This window comes from Thunnus albacares, chromosome 2 (assembly GCF_914725855.1).
Source record: "Thunnus albacares chromosome 2, fThuAlb1.1, whole genome shotgun sequence".
Taxonomy (NCBI): Eukaryota; Metazoa; Chordata; class Actinopteri; order Scombriformes; family Scombridae; genus Thunnus; species Thunnus albacares.
Window position 1 is genome coordinate 23,507,704 of NC_058107.1, and position 18,600 is coordinate 23,526,303.

General features: G+C 39.0%; 1 protein-coding gene across 3 annotated transcripts in view; it reads left to right on the forward strand.

The window, feature by feature from the left end:
• The window catches only part of grid2 (glutamate receptor, ionotropic, delta 2), a 227,426-nt gene that overhangs the window by 36,443 nt on the left and 172,383 nt on the right, over window positions 1-18,600 (forward strand). For all 3 annotated transcript variants that reach the window (XM_044373896.1, XM_044373897.1, XM_044373898.1), the window contains exons 3-4: window positions 9,591-9,644; window positions 18,040-18,213. In XM_044373896.1, coding sequence (XP_044229831.1) covers window positions 9,591-9,644; window positions 18,040-18,213 — 228 coding nt within the window. The remainder of the gene's footprint in view (window positions 1-9,590; window positions 9,645-18,039; window positions 18,214-18,600) is intronic.

Here is an 18,600-nt window from a genome sequence, read left to right on the forward strand (position 1 = left end):
CATAGCATATGCACTGATGAGGTGATGGAAACATCCTCAAAGACGTTATTGCAACACAAAAAATATGTAAAAATAAAAAAAAGTTCCCTTAGCTATCAGAAAGATATTTGAATTCAGTCAAGGTTTGACTGACCATTAATGGTTCAAGGTTGAAGCTTATTGAACATTTATTAATGTGACCCAGTCATTGATGTTTTTAGTGGGGAGCTTAGTACTAATCATGTTAGAGTTTATTTTTACTTGGACCATTAAAATGCTTTTTGTCCTGGAAATGTAGAATACCTTTATTCAATATACAGGTACATCCCATTATCGCAACTTTTTTTAAACAGATTATGAACAGTGCATTGTGTAAATGGTAAGAAATATGCAGAGCGCATGTTTGTGAAGTGAATCTGAATTGTTGTATTTTCCGGTTTCTGACTAAGACCTACTGTAACTTGATGGATAGATGGATATTTAATACGAGTTATGGATATGCATACTACGTGTGCAAATTGAAAAATCACCCTTTACTATTGGAAAAAGCAGTTGGTAAATAAATTAAAGAACTTACACAAACATACACACACACGTACACGCAAGCACACACAAACACACACAGTTGTTTAACATAGACCTATCAAGACAGCTTATTCTATTTGTTCCAGCCATTGATCTGTTCATATCTAAATGTCAGGTTGCATATTGTCATATTTGGCGGGGCTGGCTGTGGTGTATGTGTGCAATTGTATATACATGCTTGTGTGTGTGTGTGTGTTATGCATTCTCTCTGTGGGTTTGGCAGCGCTCGGATCTGCGGTCTAATCAATAAACTCAAAGGCCGACATGCACACAAATACCCTCAAAGTCTTGTGTGCTTTTGTGTGCACACGTAGACGCATGTAGAAACCAACGCACACACATTTCGAGGATGATAGATGTCTTGCATGTTGGCCCTGTTACCCTTTGCCACCGCAACACATACTATCGAAGACCTTCGCTGTCCTAGCATTATATTATATGTCAGACAGATAGAGAAATAGAGGCGACAGGGAGAGCAATAGATAGAGAGAGAGCGAGAGAAACGTATAGCTCCTGAGGAATGTCTGCTGAAAGGACAAAAAAAAGTGAAAGACTCAGAAAGTGAGTGATTGATCAATAATTCCGACGGTGTGTGTGTGTGGTGGGTTGGTGAGCAGGGCGAGACCTTGTCAAGATGAGGTTTGGTGGCTGTTGTTGAGTGTGACAGCTCTCTATGTGTTGGTGTGTATGTGTATATGAGAGAGAAAGAAAGAGAGATGGTGTAAGAGACTTTGTCAAATGGGGTTTTGCTAAGAGACAATGCTCTTGAGAAATCACTGAGAAAAACTCTCACACATAAATTAACACTTGCACACACACACATACACACGCACACACAATCTGCATTCTTCAGTGTCTGTGTCTCTTTCTCCCTGACTCTTTCTCTCGAATGTACGTACACAACCTTTTATAGACTTCGTTGATCGTTGGCGTGTGACCGCAGCTGCACTAATTAAACAGTAATAGTAGTGATTTAGAATCGTTAGCTGTTGGGAAGAATCACACGGGCCTTTGACACCCCTCTGACTCGTGTCATAATAGGGTCCAGTGTGTCCAAGACCAAGACTTTATTACATAGCCCTTCTTTTTCCTGAAGGTATATCCCTTTTTATACCATGACACTATGTATAAAAGTCACTGTTTTTTCACTCCTCCACATTAACTTTACTCAGAGCTTAAATGTACCCTGGGGTGCTGCTAACAAACAGTTTTGTTTATGTGCAATATTTCTTATCAAATCACATACTGTAACTAACTGCTCACTGCATAACATACCTCATAAAACATCTATAAACCTCTATTTAAATTTAGTAGTTGACATTTCTTTTTACATGAGGTTGAAGTCTTAAATTGCATTATTTGAGACCATTCTTATTTGAAAATTCAAGGTACATTTTTGCAAACTAAAAGGACATATTCAAATATTGTGGCCACTTGTACTGAGAAAGTTTTATTAGTTCAGTTAAAAACAATCCCACCTTTACTGTCATCCTCTCTGACTTCAGCTTTGTCCACTGAGGATGAGCCTCACAAATATTTACACTTTTTCACAGTTGGTCTTCACTCAGTGTTTTACTATCTCCTCCTGCCACTGGTGCCTCTCTGCTGCCCTCAACTGCACTGCAGAATGAGGTCAACCCAACACCTCCATACCAAACAATGGAAAATAGTAGCAGAATGCACCGTCAGGTGCAAAGCAGCTTGAGGCAAGGAAAGGTGATCTACAGTGCACCAGCGTTTTATCACTGAACTTTTTTAACTGTGTGGCAATCGCTGGGATTTTCATTTCATAGTGCGAGCTGCTATAAAACATGAGTCTCACAGATAAAATGTGAGACTCAAGATAAAATGTTTTGACCCTCAGCAGTTGGTAGAAATGTCTTCAAAAACTACACAGGGTACCTAAATATTTTTTTATGGACTAAAAACCATTGTGAGTACATTCTGTTAATGTTTTAAATGGATTTATTAATCATATGCCATTTTGTCCAACTCACTCGCTGAACACTTTCATCAAAATGTATGCCATTACTCAACACTACCATGAGTGCATACCTTTTATCCTGAGTGGCCCCTGTGGTATAACATAATAGATTTACGCTTACTTAAGTTTCCATGAACCACTATATTTTTCTTCCATTTTGAGTGTTTTTCAATACAAGAGGTCCAGTATCACTTCTACAACAAAAAGTATTGAGGTTATAATTTTAGAACTGAAAGCACTTAAACTTGCTGTCTTGAAAATAAACAAAATATTTACTTTTTATTCTTGACTGTGTGTGTTCACTGTATGTTGAGCAGGATGTCGTCTCCATGGCTTGTGTAAAACTTGCCAATGTTCCATCTGGCCATGTGTGTGCACGTCATGCACACAAACCATATACTGTAGTAACAAATCATACAACACAACATTATTTTCCCAAGATACTATCTAACATGACAATTCACTGCTTCAGTCATATCTGTCATATCCCAGATATGTATGTACATGCATGTTGGGGGGGTTTATGTCCCCACATGGTATTTTCATGATGATGTGTGTGTGTGTGTGTGTGTGTGTGTGTGTGTGTGTGTGTGTGTGTGTGTGTGTGATGGGGGCGTATGTTTGTGTTTGTATATTCCTATAACATGACACAGAAAAACAAACAAAAGGCTTCAGATTAGCAGGCTTAGCAGCTAGTGTGCTAACAGAATGCATGCCAACGGAGAGCCTGATTATTCATGTGCGTGTGTAAGTTTGTTTTTGCCTCTTTGCACACCTTCAATCTGAGCTCAGTGCTCCACTGCCAAGTATGTAAATCCACAGAGCAAAGCGGTGTCATAATGCACCGCCCCCTGCTTGACACCGTCTATTTGTAACACACAAGTATGCAGACACACACTTGACATCAAAACACACACAATCAAACATGCATAAAGCACACTGTGGGAGTAGCGTAAGTGAGGCGTGTGACATTAAGCCTAAATGGCAGCGATGACATACCGCAGTTATGATGTATCAGGGAGAAAATGCCTTGGTTAGCATGCACTAAATGCTCAATTCATAAACAGGGAGAGTGAGAGAGAGGGAGAATGAATGTGAGAGATGAGTGGATTAAAAATTTAGTTAGAGGATGACAGAATAAACTCCTCTTCTTGCACTGTGTAAAGCAGTGGTGATGTTTTGCTGTGATTTCTGACTGAAATTAGACGTGCAAGTTAGACACGGGCAAAGGAGTGCATGATTAGATGATTAGAGAATGATTAGAGAACGGGGGGAATGAAATAGCAAGGTGCAAAGCGGTTACATAGCTCACTAATGGATAAAAGGGAGTGCTTAAGTGGGAAAATGTTAAACAGTGTTGTATGAAGTTGTAAAGAGCTTTGAAAGGTGCAGAGAAGGATTGACAGTAGCACAACCCTGCAAGCTGGCATTAAACAGGAAGTGGAGAGTAGGTGAACAGACTACAATCTCTGCTAATAAATAGACAAGAAAGCTTTGAAATGAATTCCATTCAAATTCTGATTTTTTTTATGTCTACATTTTTATTATGATTGAGTCTGTGTTCACTGTGTTGCATCTTGTAACAAATATACTTTTATTTTATTACATATGACTTCTCAACTCACTGAAACTTCATCAGTAGAAAAACCAATAAAGAAATATGTCACAACTTTGGCTACTGATTGTAATTTATGGGAAATTACAGCACACAAAACACAAGTTACCTCTTGTCTCTCTTCTTATTTTTCCTTCAGCATCTCCTTTCTGTCTGTCTCTCCGTTACTTTCACATTCATTCCAACTTCCCTCCCCTCTCTCTGATGTTCTAGTCTCTCTGTATATTTGTCTTCCATCTTACAGTATTCAGGTGGAATGAAAGGCTTGAGATGATAACAGTAATCAGACTCCCATACCTCAAAGACCAGACATGGACATCTCATCCCCCAACGCACATATAAAGACACAGAAACACACATTAATCATAGTTATCAAAAAGCAGACTTGGATAGACCAGGTTGATGGCAGGGTTATTTTTTGTGAGTGTGTCAGTGGATGTACAACTGTACAGTGCAGTAAAATAAAAGCACTTTTCTCCGGGCAAATAATGCACTAGTGGCTTTACTGCGAGGAAATGCAGTGGTAGAAATGGGTCCGTGCAAGTGCGCATGCTTGTATTTGTAGATGTTTCTCTTCTTGTAACTTTTTTTTTTTATGTGTGTCTGTACTTTCACAGCTTGTGCTTGCATGTTTAAGTGTGAAGCTTGGATATGCCTAGTTTGGAGGGTGGGCTGTAGGCTATTTGCTTGATTTAATCACAAATAGTGCATGAAATTAAATTACACAACTAATTTTCAATTTAGAGCACTTTATTCAATAGCAACGCCCACTTTCCCTCTTTAAGCTTCCCCCACAATGTACTTAGGCAATATCTGCTTTTGCATTAATATTTCTTACCCTCTCACACACAGAAACACCAACAGTTATATATAAATGAATATACTATATAAACAAAAATGCATACCACGCTTATAGTAGGAAAAAAACTCACATGAAGTCATTTTATTTTTAGATTCATCCTTGTCTCAGCAATTACATTTTATCAGAAGGAAAGATTTGCAGAGTTTGTGTCTAAGTGAGAGCGATTCCCTGTTTGCAAAGTAGTTTGTATGGGTTTGTATTCATGAATGCGCCAGAGCACCCATGTGTAAAACATTGTTTAATCTAACCTGCTTTTCAAGTCGGGTCTTGGCATGAGCAGCAAACCTTGACCCTGTGTGTCAGCCAAGCAGCAGCCATTTACCAGAATCAATGATTTTTCTCTTTGTTGGACTCCTTCAGGAGTGACAGGTGGACGGAGGTCTTTACAGGATCCAAATGGCGTTTGGCTGTATCATGACCACTCGAAAAAAACACATACGGGACCGGGGTGCACAGTGTCATGATGTTGCAGATCAGTCTTAGATCTCTCTGTCTGTTTGAGAAAAGGCTTACTTTTATTGACACTGAGTGATTGGATTTGCTCCAGGCCGCAGAACTGGTGTTTGTGTGATCTTTTGACTTCAAGAGAGTCAGAACCAAGCAGAAATGAAGCTTTTGTGGAGCTGGTCAGAGAGGTCAGAAGGATCTCTGTGGTTGCATTAAGAGAATGATGCCTGGGTGACTCCTACCTGCTATGTTGGCACTGAGTTGTTAACAAGACTTTGGTAGTTTGTTTGTTTGTGCGTGTGGAGACTTACACACAGGTACACAAACAGCACCGTTTCGGATGTTAGCAGCTGTAGTTGTTTGTAGCTTTGTTTTTTTTTTGTGTATGTGCGTGTCTGTGTTTTTGTGTGTTTGTTTAGGTATGTGTGAGAGAATGTGTGTATTGAACCATTCCAACCCCTGAGGAGTCATGTCTAGTGTTAGGAGTCTGCCCTTTCGCTAATTAGCTTGAAACATCTGTCCAGACGGCTGCCACAGGGAGGTCATAATGGAAGAACAGGAAACACTCACACCCACCAGCACACATACAAACAAACAACAACATATATATACATTTACATTATTTTACATACAGTACACAAACACATCACAAAATGAGCCACCCATTCATTTTTGCATATCTATGTTTAAAACGTTTTACCCATAATCCCAGAAGAATATTGTCTAAAATCTTAATGAGCACCAAGGGAAGGGAACACGGAGGAGGACAGTTAGACAGAACGACAAATAGGCAGAAAAATGGAGAAGAGAAGAACAGCTTGCCAAACCTCTGCGCTCTCTTCTCTCTTTGCTCTTTCTTCTTCTCCCTTCGCTGTTCCTTTTCTGCAATGCTCCAATAGATAGAGACAGAAACAGCAGGAGAAGACAGAAAACATGAATAGCCTCCAGTATTCTAGTATAGAGCTGCCGCGGTATTGATTTTTTCCTTACCGCACAAATTAGCGAAGCCATTCAAACCGTCACAGTAACCTGCCATAAAAAAAACAATTTAAACCTCAGATGTTATAAAATAACTGGTACCTAAATAAACTTTTTGAATGCATTTATTCCTGTAGTAATATATTCTTTATAGCCTCTGTGGTCTCACCTGTCTATCTTTATTCCAGTGTTGTCATTAAGAGGCCGACTTTGCAGCAGGAATATTGGTCGGCGTTTGACAGGCATGCATTCCTTATTGAAACAAAGACAACACAGACTACTGAACACAGTTTATTGACAGTAACATGCTTGCACAAACAAAGAACAAATTGTTCATGAAACTAAAGGTGCAAATTAGAACAGAAACAGTCAATAGGCCATTACACATTTATTAAGGCTTTGCAGTGCAAAGTTAAGAAACAACTTCAAATCCTGAAGCACATAGTTGTTGCAGCAATTTCTTGAACAAAGGCCGCTCCTTTAAAAAAAAAAAACAATAATGAAATAATACAAGGTCTAAGAAATTAAATTAAAAGCCATTTCCACTTTCACTTTCTCACTTGTAGCTACTATATACATGGAATAACTATTCGAATGCCTTGAGCACATCTTTTAAATGAACGTAAGGCCACTTCTTTGCATTGAAAAGTTAAGAAATAAAATAAAAAAACAATGCGACTTGATATTCCTTGCAAGAGGAACAAACATATTAACCCTGTTGGGTTTGAGAGATGCCCCTCAATGGCGTGATGATGTTCCCCAATGCACTGATCACCTGCTCAGATGCAGTGCTAGTTGCATATATTGCCATGTATTTTCTGGCTACCTTTGCAAGTAGCGGGTATCTGGACTGGTTGTTGCACCACCATGCAAGAGGATCTGAATGCATTTATTTCAGACCACATAATTTTTACAAGCAAAAATTAGAACATAAACAATAGGTCTAAAATAAACAAAACAAAGCCAGCGGTGAAGTGGTTATGAGCTTGACATGATTGTGTTACTGTAGTAATGTGGTAATCACAGTGGCTCTAATCTAGTGAATCTTGTTTTTTATATTTGAGTTGTGTTCCTATACAAAGTAAAGCCAGAATGAGTAGTAGAAGTAGAGAGGAACATATTGTATAGGCTGACAGAAAAGAAAAATTAAGGCCAAGATCTACTTTTGAATCTCTCCATCACTCTTCTTCCTGCCTAACTCCTTGTCTGTGTCGCAACCATGTTTCCTGTAGACAGAATGTTTTACGGCAGCCGTCCATGTTATTATGATGAAGTTTTATGGAGACTCTGTGGGAGATTAAACCACTATTAGCCACGCTCCGTCACCCTCTCCAGCTGTTGCCTTTTGTTTATGGCTAAAAAGTGTTTTATGACACACGGTTCTATAGTCACCTAGACAATTATAGCTAATGATATACGAGTGGCACTGTATTTTTACACCGTGAGTGAATTTGGGGGAGGGGGAGCGGGGGTGGAAAAACAGGGAAGGAAAAGAGCGAGTGAGAAGTGAGCAATTAAAGGAGGGCAGAGATGATGGGATGAGAGGTGAGGCAGGAGCAGCGATAAGAGAACAAAATTAAAGGGTTGGGTGGCATTAGGAGGGAGGAAAGGAGAGACAAAGAGGTAAGAGGCAGAAACAAGTATGTCAGAGAGAAGAAAGTCAAAAGCAAGGTATCAACACTGAACCCTCACACTTGTAAATGGTACAGACGGAGATACGCCTTGAAATGTTTCCCTTTTTAAAAAGAGAGGCGTGTAAAGGAATAGAGACAAGATGGAGATAATAGCTCAGTACAGAAAGAGAGTTGATAATAAATGACTATTATTTGGTTTGAGTTAGCGGAGAAAGAGAACCAGAAAACGACACTAAAACATCTATTTTTTGCTGTGCTACTGTATATCTACTTTTTACAAGTTTTTAATGGCACTGTGTCATTCATTCTTTAGAGATGTATCCCTTTTCAATCCTTAAGAGGTGTTCTGCCTTATCAATATAGCTTGTGTCCAGTTTTACACTCGTGATCATTTGAGTAAAGAAAGCAAAAACTCGATGCCCTGAGGCCACTTTCCAGCTGCGAGAGAGGAATCAGAGTGTCTGTAGATCAAGATGGAGCTGTTCTCATAATATGTCCTTAACTGTTTTCATGTTGGGAGTAACATCAGTAGAGAGATGTCCCTCTCACGCTCGTTAGAGAAAATGATTGAGAAGGTGATAGACATGGACGAGTTCACTGACAACACAGGAGAAAAGGGCCACATGAACAAGAAAGAAACTGATAGAGAGCGAGGTAAAAGAAGGCTTTTGCTGCTATATAAAGGGAAATGGATGACATTGTAACAGAAATATATGTGTAAATGTACTGTACACGTGTCTGATGTTCCAGAGACATGTGCCTTGTGTGTGCAGTTGCTTTTTCCATTGTCCAAGCAATCCAAAGTGTCCTTGCTGCAGTGTTTAACATTTGTGTATTTACTGGTTAAAAGTTGATAGATATGAATATTTAAGTGGCATCATTAACAATTCATGGAAAAGGTTTTTATTTCCCCCCTGCTGAAACACACTATTTTGAAGCAGTGTGTCTGTGGCTACTCGTAAGAATAAGATACAGATGCAAGGAGATACAGAGAGGACAGGAAGACAGTGTGTGAATGAATGAGTAAATTAGTGCAACAAGCTCTAGGTGACATCATGTGTAATAACTTTCTTTTAAAATCCCAAATGTTGAGATTAAAGGTGTGTTGTGTGTTTACATGTTTTTGCAAGCCTGGCCACGTTGGCATCTGTTTGAAGAGATTTTTGAATGATACCTCGAGCACCTTTTGATGCATATTTTCTCATATCACTCATGCCAAGCTTCACACTGGGTTTCAGACTTACATTTCCATGATATTCTTTTACATAATATTCACACCTCAGCTATCATGAATCACATTATCCAAGCCAGGAGTATCTTTTAAAAAAAACATTTCTTCTGTTTTTTTTTTTTTCTATAATATGATAAGACTACTTGGGTATTTGCATACTCTTTCACTTCTTTTGACCATTTTAGTGTCTGTCTTATTTCTGCTCATCAGTGACACCTTTCTGTTTCAGTTTTTTTCTATGCTAAATGTGATGATGTGTTTTTTTTGTGCTGCAGGTGGTGGAGACCAACTTGGTGGCCTTCGATTGTCATTGGATCCTGATTAATGAGGTGGGTGTTATGGATATGATTTATTGATCCTGTACTGGGTGTCCCTTCATCTTATTGTGTCTAGTATCCTGGGAATATTTATTGTTTTGAGTCCCTTGAATCTCTTCATTGTCTTGGGTGTTTTGAAGGAGAGAGGAGAGCTTAAAAACTTTCTTCACCCAATAACACACAAAATTTGATGACCAATGACAATATAGTTTATTTTAATGAGCATCCACTGCCATGTACAGGCAAAAACAACACAGTAAAGATTTTATACTTTATATGCTCACCGTTTATGTAAGATATAGCTACAATCAATTTACAAAGATGAAAAAAGTGACCTTGGTAGAATTCATTTAGATGAAAATGTATTCAGCCAGTTCAAAATTAGTATCGCTACTTAAATATTAAGCGCTTTTTGGATTAACAAGAACAGACAAGCACCAAAATTCCACAAAGTCACTCTCCTACTGCTCCCAGTGTACAGTTTTTATTTTTATAGGAGATACTCATCCATTTTTACTGATCACAGTGACTACTGGTCATAAAAGAAACATAATTAAACTTTAATACGAGCTGTGATTCCTTTCTTCAGGATCTTCAGTTTTGCTCCATGAGAAGTGTTTTTTTTTACGAAAACAACATCGTCAGCTACATTTGTGTGTGTGTGTGTGTGTGTGTGTGTGTGTGTGTGTGTGTGGTGTGTGCTGGTAGCTTTGGGCATTATAGTGAACTGGGCACAGCAGGGGTCCTTGCTGCCACACACTCTCACACACTACAGCATCTGTACAACCATACACACTCGAAAGTGGATGTATTGAAGGAAGAGCAAAAAACAATTTTTACTGTAGGAACAATGAAAAACCTAATTTGGTACAAAACAAAAGAAGACACTCAGATGCTTTAGTTTACTACAGTGTTTCTCTCTCTCTATTGTTCCATATTCAAGCCATAGCTTGTAATAATAATGCTGCTACGAGGCTCAGCAGACTTTTTACTTGCTCAGTAATGCAGAGAGGGTATTTTTGTTTGAAGCAAATGTTAGTATCGATACCATCTATTAATGCTGGAGGGACGGCCAATCATTATTTTCTGATGTTCACTTTAAGAATGTAAGTTTTTTTTTTTCATATTTGATATGGATGAAAGGCCGCAGTAACACGGTTACAATCCCTGTAAGTACCTCAGACAACCTCTTAGTATTGTTTTTGCATTTATTCAAATGCTAATAGTTTGGGAGCAAGGGAAAAGAATGAACATCGCCCTTGCACTTTAATGAGGATAGCAGACTTAGCAGAGGTAAAAATGGGGATAAATCTGTTGAAAACAACCGCTCTGTATTAGTTACTGACTTCTACAGGGACTGTTATGCCACTTAAATATGTCTCCTCTGCTAATTGAAATAGATGGCAGACTATTATGTGCATTTCATAATGTAACACTAGAGACTTTATCACTCCATTAAAAAAAAAAGTAGTCTGTGGTCCCACGCTTTCCTGAGAGACTGTCGCTGTCTACTTTGTTTGGCAGATGATGTCGAGCAGCCTACTTAGTCTATCCTACTTGACTGCCTAGTAGGCCAAATTCACATCTATCTGTCTAAAAGTCTGCCTTCATATTGCGTTGCATTCTGTCAGGCATCTGGTATTGTCTAACACTCTTCAGGCTTCCTGGCAGCAGCCCGCTTTTTGCTTAGCTTCCTGGGAGGCTTAACATGTCATTCTGCAGCCCACGTGTATGTCTAGCAGCATGTATCACTTTGTACCTGCTGCCTATGAGGAGTCAATGATGAAATGTACTCTGGCAGACTCAAACTCCCCCATTTTTAATATGTAAGCAATGGCAGAATATCACTGACGTATGTTTTTTTTTTAATAAAGTTACATATACAGTACAAAGACATGTTAAAATACTGTTTATATAAGGAGGCTTTTCAAATTTCTATATCATATAAGGCTTTCTAACACACCACATGCACAAATAAGAAACTTTTTATCAATCAGTTACAGTTTTTTTTTTAGTTTCCTTGGCAAAATATCAAGATTACAGCCTTTTTATTGTCTAAAAGCTCCCATGTGAAGCAGTCGGCTTGCTGTTGGCTCATTACAAAAGGAGAGTTGTTGGCAACTCATCACTCCTTCTCAGGGAACAAAAGCCCCACAGGTGATAGTAGAAGCTGGTAGTGTTAATGTTACCGTGGAAGTTTTCTTGATGTAATTAATTCAAATCAATTAGTATATTTCTTAACAGTCTCAAATGTCCCAGCATTCTCACACTTACCTCAGCTGTTCATGTCTCATGTCTCATGTTCTCTTTCTTCTCAAACAAATCTCACACCACAGTTTAAATCAACATTTACAATACACCGATGTTCAATCAAGCAAAGTGAGTATGATGGGAGACCAAACTGGGTCATAGGCACACTGGAAAGACTATATTCTTTTATCTCTCTTCTCTTGCTAATGTTTATACATATGATATGACACTTTCTGAATATCCACCCACATTTCATTACTCAAGTTATATTCAATTCAGATATTGATCTAAGTTGCTGAGATGAGCTATACGCTGTGACAGCTTGAGCTGCACATGCAAACAAATACTCTTTAATTCAGCAAACTAAAATTAGATAGCTACTCGCTGATATTCAGCCCGATGATTTGCACCATAATATTTAAAAGCAAACATTATATATAAAGTATGAAATACTTTTGAGAGAAGAGATAATAGGAAAAGCAGATGTGAATAATGAATAAAAGAAGGAAAAGGAGGGATGAAGGTAGAAGAAACAACAAATGTCCAGAGTTAAAGGAAGACTCTCTTTACATCTGACCAATTTACAAAAAGTAATATTCCATGAACTTTGTATTTTTCAAAATAGTACTGAACCGAACATTAATTGTCATGCTACATCACTGAATTACTCTGCTCAATGTCTGATTCGGTATGAAATGAGATAAGATAGAAGATAATAATTCCATTCAGTATTAGACAAAATATTCCATTAGTGTTTATTAATATAAAATGTTTACAATATAAAACTAGCTGTGGTTTGAGACAACTTGAAAAATGTGATAGTGACAGCAAGTGTAAGAATGAAGTTAGATTAAGAAATGTACTGTATATTTAGGCCAGTGAAGGTATTCCTGTGAAAGCGATTCTTGATGAGGCTCCACTTGTTATGAACACAGAGGAGGGACCCAAACGAGAGGCTGATGGCAGGGAATGGGGGTCAGCAGGGTCGAATGAAGATAATTGAGGAGTGTGGCTGAATGGGTATGAAGGAAGGCGTTGCAGGAGGGGGGTATCTTGGAAGCTTGGAAGTTGTTGACAGGCAGACGGACAAGCAGGAGGACAGGCAGGCGAGTAATGATCCTGGAACACAAGAGAAACAAGTTAACATGCCAATCATGAGGAATATAAAATGAGTTGGCCTTGAATCGTAACTACCACTGTAGTGGAAACAACAATCTGATGAAGAGCGGGTGAAGAGCCGCAGTAGATGTACTGCAAGCTGGTGAACTGATGAGAGGCAAGTGAGCAGACTGGGAGAAGTGATGAGCCAATTGCAGACAGGTGTGCGGGATGAGCGGAGTCATGCCCACACCGACACACACACACACACACACACACACACACACACACAAGACATAAACACAGAGAGACACAGATAGGGGAGCACTGGGAACACAGGGAAGGGGATACATGAGGAAACACTGGTGAATCTTCTGGTACCGTAACACCACTCCCTCTCTCTTTTCCTCTCTCCCGCTCGCATCTTTTTCACTCTTAACTCTACTAAAAATTGGCAATGTCTTCAAATATAAAGATAAAATACAATGTCATAATTCTGCTCATCAAGATACAGATCAGAATCTAGTCATAGACTGCTCTGATGCAGGCATGACATCCCCACCATGGGCTAAGTGAAGCTGTAGTCCTCTAGCAGAAGGTTTAAATAGATGAGCGGCTACAATATTTTGTCATAGTAATGTCTTCTAGTACTGGTTCTTTGGAGAATTAATATTCCTATGTGTGAAAGTGCTCTCCCTCCCTGTGGTTTATTATGGATGAGGGGGTACTGTATGGTTGTCATAACTCTGCTTTATCTACAGCCAGCAGTCAGACAGCCCCACTGAGGGGGAGTTCACAGTTCATAATTGATCATCCTTCCTTTCCCCATCTCCTTCGTTCTGCTCAGGATGAGTGGATGAGGATGAGGAGGAGGAGAAATAATACAGGGAGACTCATGGCTTCTCTTTCTGTCTTTCTCTTAAGTTTGGAGGATAACTCCATGAACCCCTTCATGCTCTTTTGCATGCTATCATTCTCCATCTTCCTTGCGGTTCACACTCTTTTTCCGTTATTCTATTTCTCTCTATTCATTTCTGCTTCTTTGTCTCGCAATAGAACAAGGGCATGGTAATGAGATGAGAGGAGATTAGGCTTTATCGTCATTTTGGCTCTTAAATACTGTATATCACTGCATGATATCCTGTGAAAACCATGTAACTCAAATTTTGAGGATTTTCATGCTTTGAATATAACTGAAGGATATGGTCTTCTATAAGAACATTCTGCAAACTGTGGGTTCATGAAACCCTTTCAAAACCCGTTTCACAAAATTCAAAAATGTATGGTGGCCATTGACAAAGTAACGCTGTTTTTGTAGTCCTTGGAAACATATTGAAGATACAAAGTGACAGTTTTTTTATGCTGCAGTCTTAGCTAAGTTGTCATAAAGAACATTATTTACAACAACAGAAGTACTTGCAGAGGGAGAGTGAGTGAACAGTTGTACACACTCTGTGCACAGCTGGAAGTTGCCCAGTATGACTGCAGCCATCTAAGTCTACTGTTGTTGCTAAGCGGCTCCCCTGGAGCTGTTGGATATTTTGTGTCTTGTTCAAGGCAAGTTTGACACATCTACTATCCAGATCTCCCTACATGGTCTTGGGATCTGAATCAGAAACTTTTTGATCACATTTTTGTCTTCCTCTTCCTCTTGCAGATTTTTTTTAACAGCTTAATTTTTGTCTTTTCGCCTGACTCTCTAATCCATTGCTATCATAATGTACTGTCTCACTGCATGCACGCTTGTCAAAGATTCTCCCTCATTAACTTGTATTTAACATTTCATGTGTTTGCTCTTAGTTTCATTTTACCACACTCTTCCTCTATCATCTTTCTACACCCACCATTGCTCTATGTCTCTCTCCATATATGATATAATATAGAATGTGAGGCACCTTTAGCCACATTTACAACTCATACCATCACCGGGTTCTTTCCCTTTGTCTCACATGCAACGGTTCATGCTGTGCAACTCCCATCATTCTGACCTCTCTCTTCCTTGTGCCCTTTTGCTATGTGCAAAAAGCACACAGATGAGAGACAGAAAAGAGTCAAAGTGAGAGGAAGAGAGGGCAACTGAAATGATGAGATGCACTTTTCCAGATTTATTTTGTTTTGTTTTTCAAAACTTTGAACCTTTGAATGAGAAAAAAACAGTGATTTTGATTTCTCATAGGGAAGTGGAGCTGAGAGGTTGAGCAGAGGAGTATAGTGGGAGGAGCAGAAAGGGTCAAAGACTAAATAAAAACAGTGTTATCTCCTCAAGAGAAGAAGGGATTTGGTGTCTCTAGTGGAGTTGGGAAGGGGCTGTGGGGAGAAAGAGCAGAGGACAAAGTAAAGGGTCAGGGAAAAGGTGCCAAAAAGAATCGAGGGTGAGGGATGTTTTTTTTGCTTTTGACTCTCATTTTCAAATAAAACACTGAAGATGAGGGTTTTGTACTCTTGGGAAATGGAGGGATGGGAAGAGAGGTGATAGGTTGAGGTTGATGGGGACCAAAACTTCAAGCTTATGGAATAAACAACTCATGATTCACTCCAGATATGAGCTGCAGGGCGTTCTGGGGGTTACAACTTAACCACAGCTTCTGGTTCCACATATTTAGACTTGGTGTGCACTCAGCCATCCTCATGACTGAATGATTTTGTAATTCATTGTTTAGCTTGAAAGGAGATTTGGATTGATGACAATGGATTAACAATGACATGATGCTTCTTTTTGTTAAAATTTTGATTAGGACTGATTGACTGAGTAGGTCACAGAAAACTACACAGACTTGACACTTAGTAGAGTGTGATGATAGATTTTCTCAAGCAAACAATTCATTATTTCATGATTGTTTTCAAGATCGAATACAATTATTTGGTTTAAATGTCATAAGAGAGTGCACAGGATGTTTAATTCGGTCATATTTTAATGCTTTGATTGAAGAAGCCCATGATAAGTTGACACTAAGTGGCCTGAAGCAAGTTACAGGAGAAGTGAAACTTATGACCAGAGAAAATTGAAAATATGAGGTGAATGTCACCTCTGCACCAGTAACGTCTTCCTCCCAGGGACCCCCCCTGTGTATGTATGTGTGTATGTACGTGTCACATTCATTTAGTCTCAGCTGTTAAAAGGCTAACAGCTTTTAGAGCATGCCACCACTGAAAGTCATACTGGCTAAAGTCGGCTCAGTTTATCCTTAGAGAGACAGAGATGAAGAGGTAAACAGAAAGTTACAAAGGAAGAAAGATGGACGAACGCCTGTTGAGAGGAAAAAATGTTAAAATGATCTTTTCCCTTTAAGTTTTAGTGTGTCTGTTTGTGTTTGCGTTTGCATGCCGGTGAATTGGTGCATCTATATTTGTGTGAGTTTGATCCTTTGAGTGGAGCACTCCGGATAATTCTTGCCTGCCGATGTTTCTTTGCATGCCCTTGACTGCCCGCTGTGAATCTTAATTCTCTTTTGGCGCACAGATCTGCTTTTTTAGCAATTTTCAGCACTTTCTCCCTGTCCGGCATCTTTTTGTTGGCTTTGTAATTCAGTCCCCTTCAGGGTTTTTGTGTAGGCAACTGTTTGTGATTTTTGCCACGTTTTACCCCCAAAAGCCAGCAAATAGATTTCTTACTTATTCTGTTTAGAAAGTGGATACTTCAGAGCACAGGGCATTCATACAATGTTAAACCTGTTAAATTATTTCAACCATCTTCTAAAGCATAAATATCCATTTATTCTGTTTTTATATTTTCTTAATAATTTATATCAGTTGTAGATCATGAACTCTCAGTTGACTCTCCGTATTTCAAAAAAATCCAAATTAACAGAAGAGGAAAGCAAAATCTTTGAAATGAACTGTGATTGTCTCTATTTTGAATCTCAACACTGACATCCTTTATTAAAAATGCTCTAAACATCATAAAGTTAATTTAAAAATAAAATACAATTTTGCCATATAGCACAGGGCCATATAGCAGCCGAATTAATGCAAATGAATACAACTATACCAATGAAGCCTGTATAATACTACCTCTAATCACCATTGATCACATCCTGTGAGGACTCACAGGTCTTAATGAACCTTAATTACATTCAATTAAATTCCACTGAGATTAGTCAATGAACCAGTGCTACCTATAATATTATTCCTCACTAATATGAAGTGTGTGTGATGGCTTGTTTATTCTTGTGCATGGTCTGCAGGCAGAACCCCATCCATCCTGTCAAGCAGGCTGCCATGTTCAAATGAAACAGAATCAAAGGGATTTTACGTGATTGGAAGGCTTAAAAACAATCTCATAAAAACATATGCACACAAACACACACAGATTTACATGTAAACTAGCATGTGCACACATGGCACAATCAAACACACACAAATGCAGGCAATCACTGCACACGCATACAAAGAAAGCAAAGTTGGTGGCAGTGTTACCTCCACCAGGGACGATAAACGTCAGTTCTCATCTCATCACCGCGTGACCCTCTGCACTTGCGGATGAATGGAGATCCATGGACGGAGAGAGGGAGAGAGAGATTGTGTCCTAGGGCTAAAATTAGCAATGATTTCTCCCCCAAGGTTTTGCAAGGACATGTAGAGTACGTGCAAACACAAATGTATGCACACAACAAGCACACACAAACACACACACATACACATTTTTTACTCTGCTCTCTCCCTCTTTCCATCTGCTGACATGTAACTTTCATATTTAATAACTATTTTCGCAGATGATAACAATGTTTTTCACTGCTGGTGTGGTGAAAATGGAAAAAATAAAGCATATAAAACAAAGCCTAAACCACTTAAAGTATGTGACTTGAATATGAATGGCAAAAATTCAATTTTTAAAAGGAGCTTTATGGAGTGGTACCCATGGAGTTTTTTTGTTGTGGTTATACTTCTTTGTAATTTTCCTGTCAAGAGTGTTGACTGTAGGTCATCAGCAACAAAATGTGACTTAATGGAGTTGGTGATATGGATTTTCTAATCTCTTTGTTGCTTATTTCCCACTCTCTCCTTTTCTGAATCCCCATCTTTCCTCCACCCATCCAATCTTCTCTTTCCATCCTCTCAGGAGATTTCAGACTACGACTTGCAGGAGTTGGTCATGAAATCAATTGGTCGGCTGACGCTGGTGCGCCAGACGTTCCCCATGCCCCAGAACACATCTCAGCGCTGTGTCAAACACAACCACAGGATTAACACTTCCCTCTGTGACCCTAAGAACCCCAAGGCTCAGCAGCTAGAGGTGAGTTGGTTTGGTGATTTGTCCATAATGCTGGCCAGTTATTTTCAAGAAATCCAGTCAAGATATCAGTTTTATGTTCAAAACCAGCATAAGTGTCACATTGAAAGTAATTCTATTGATGGCGGCCACATACAGTTTACCATGTGTGTATTTAGTGGCTAATAGGATAGTGCTGTGCCATGAAGTCATTTTGATCTTAAAAGTATAGCAGGAAGAAGGTTGGAGAATGCTGAGGGATCTAAGTGGGTTGCGCAGTAGGTAGATAAAAAGAAATGACAAAATCAAATGACGCAATGAACCTTAATTACACCCATCAATTAATTCAGTGTCAGAGGTGAAAGGATTGCCCGATGTTCCAAATGTCATTTATTCTCTCTCTTCGACCTA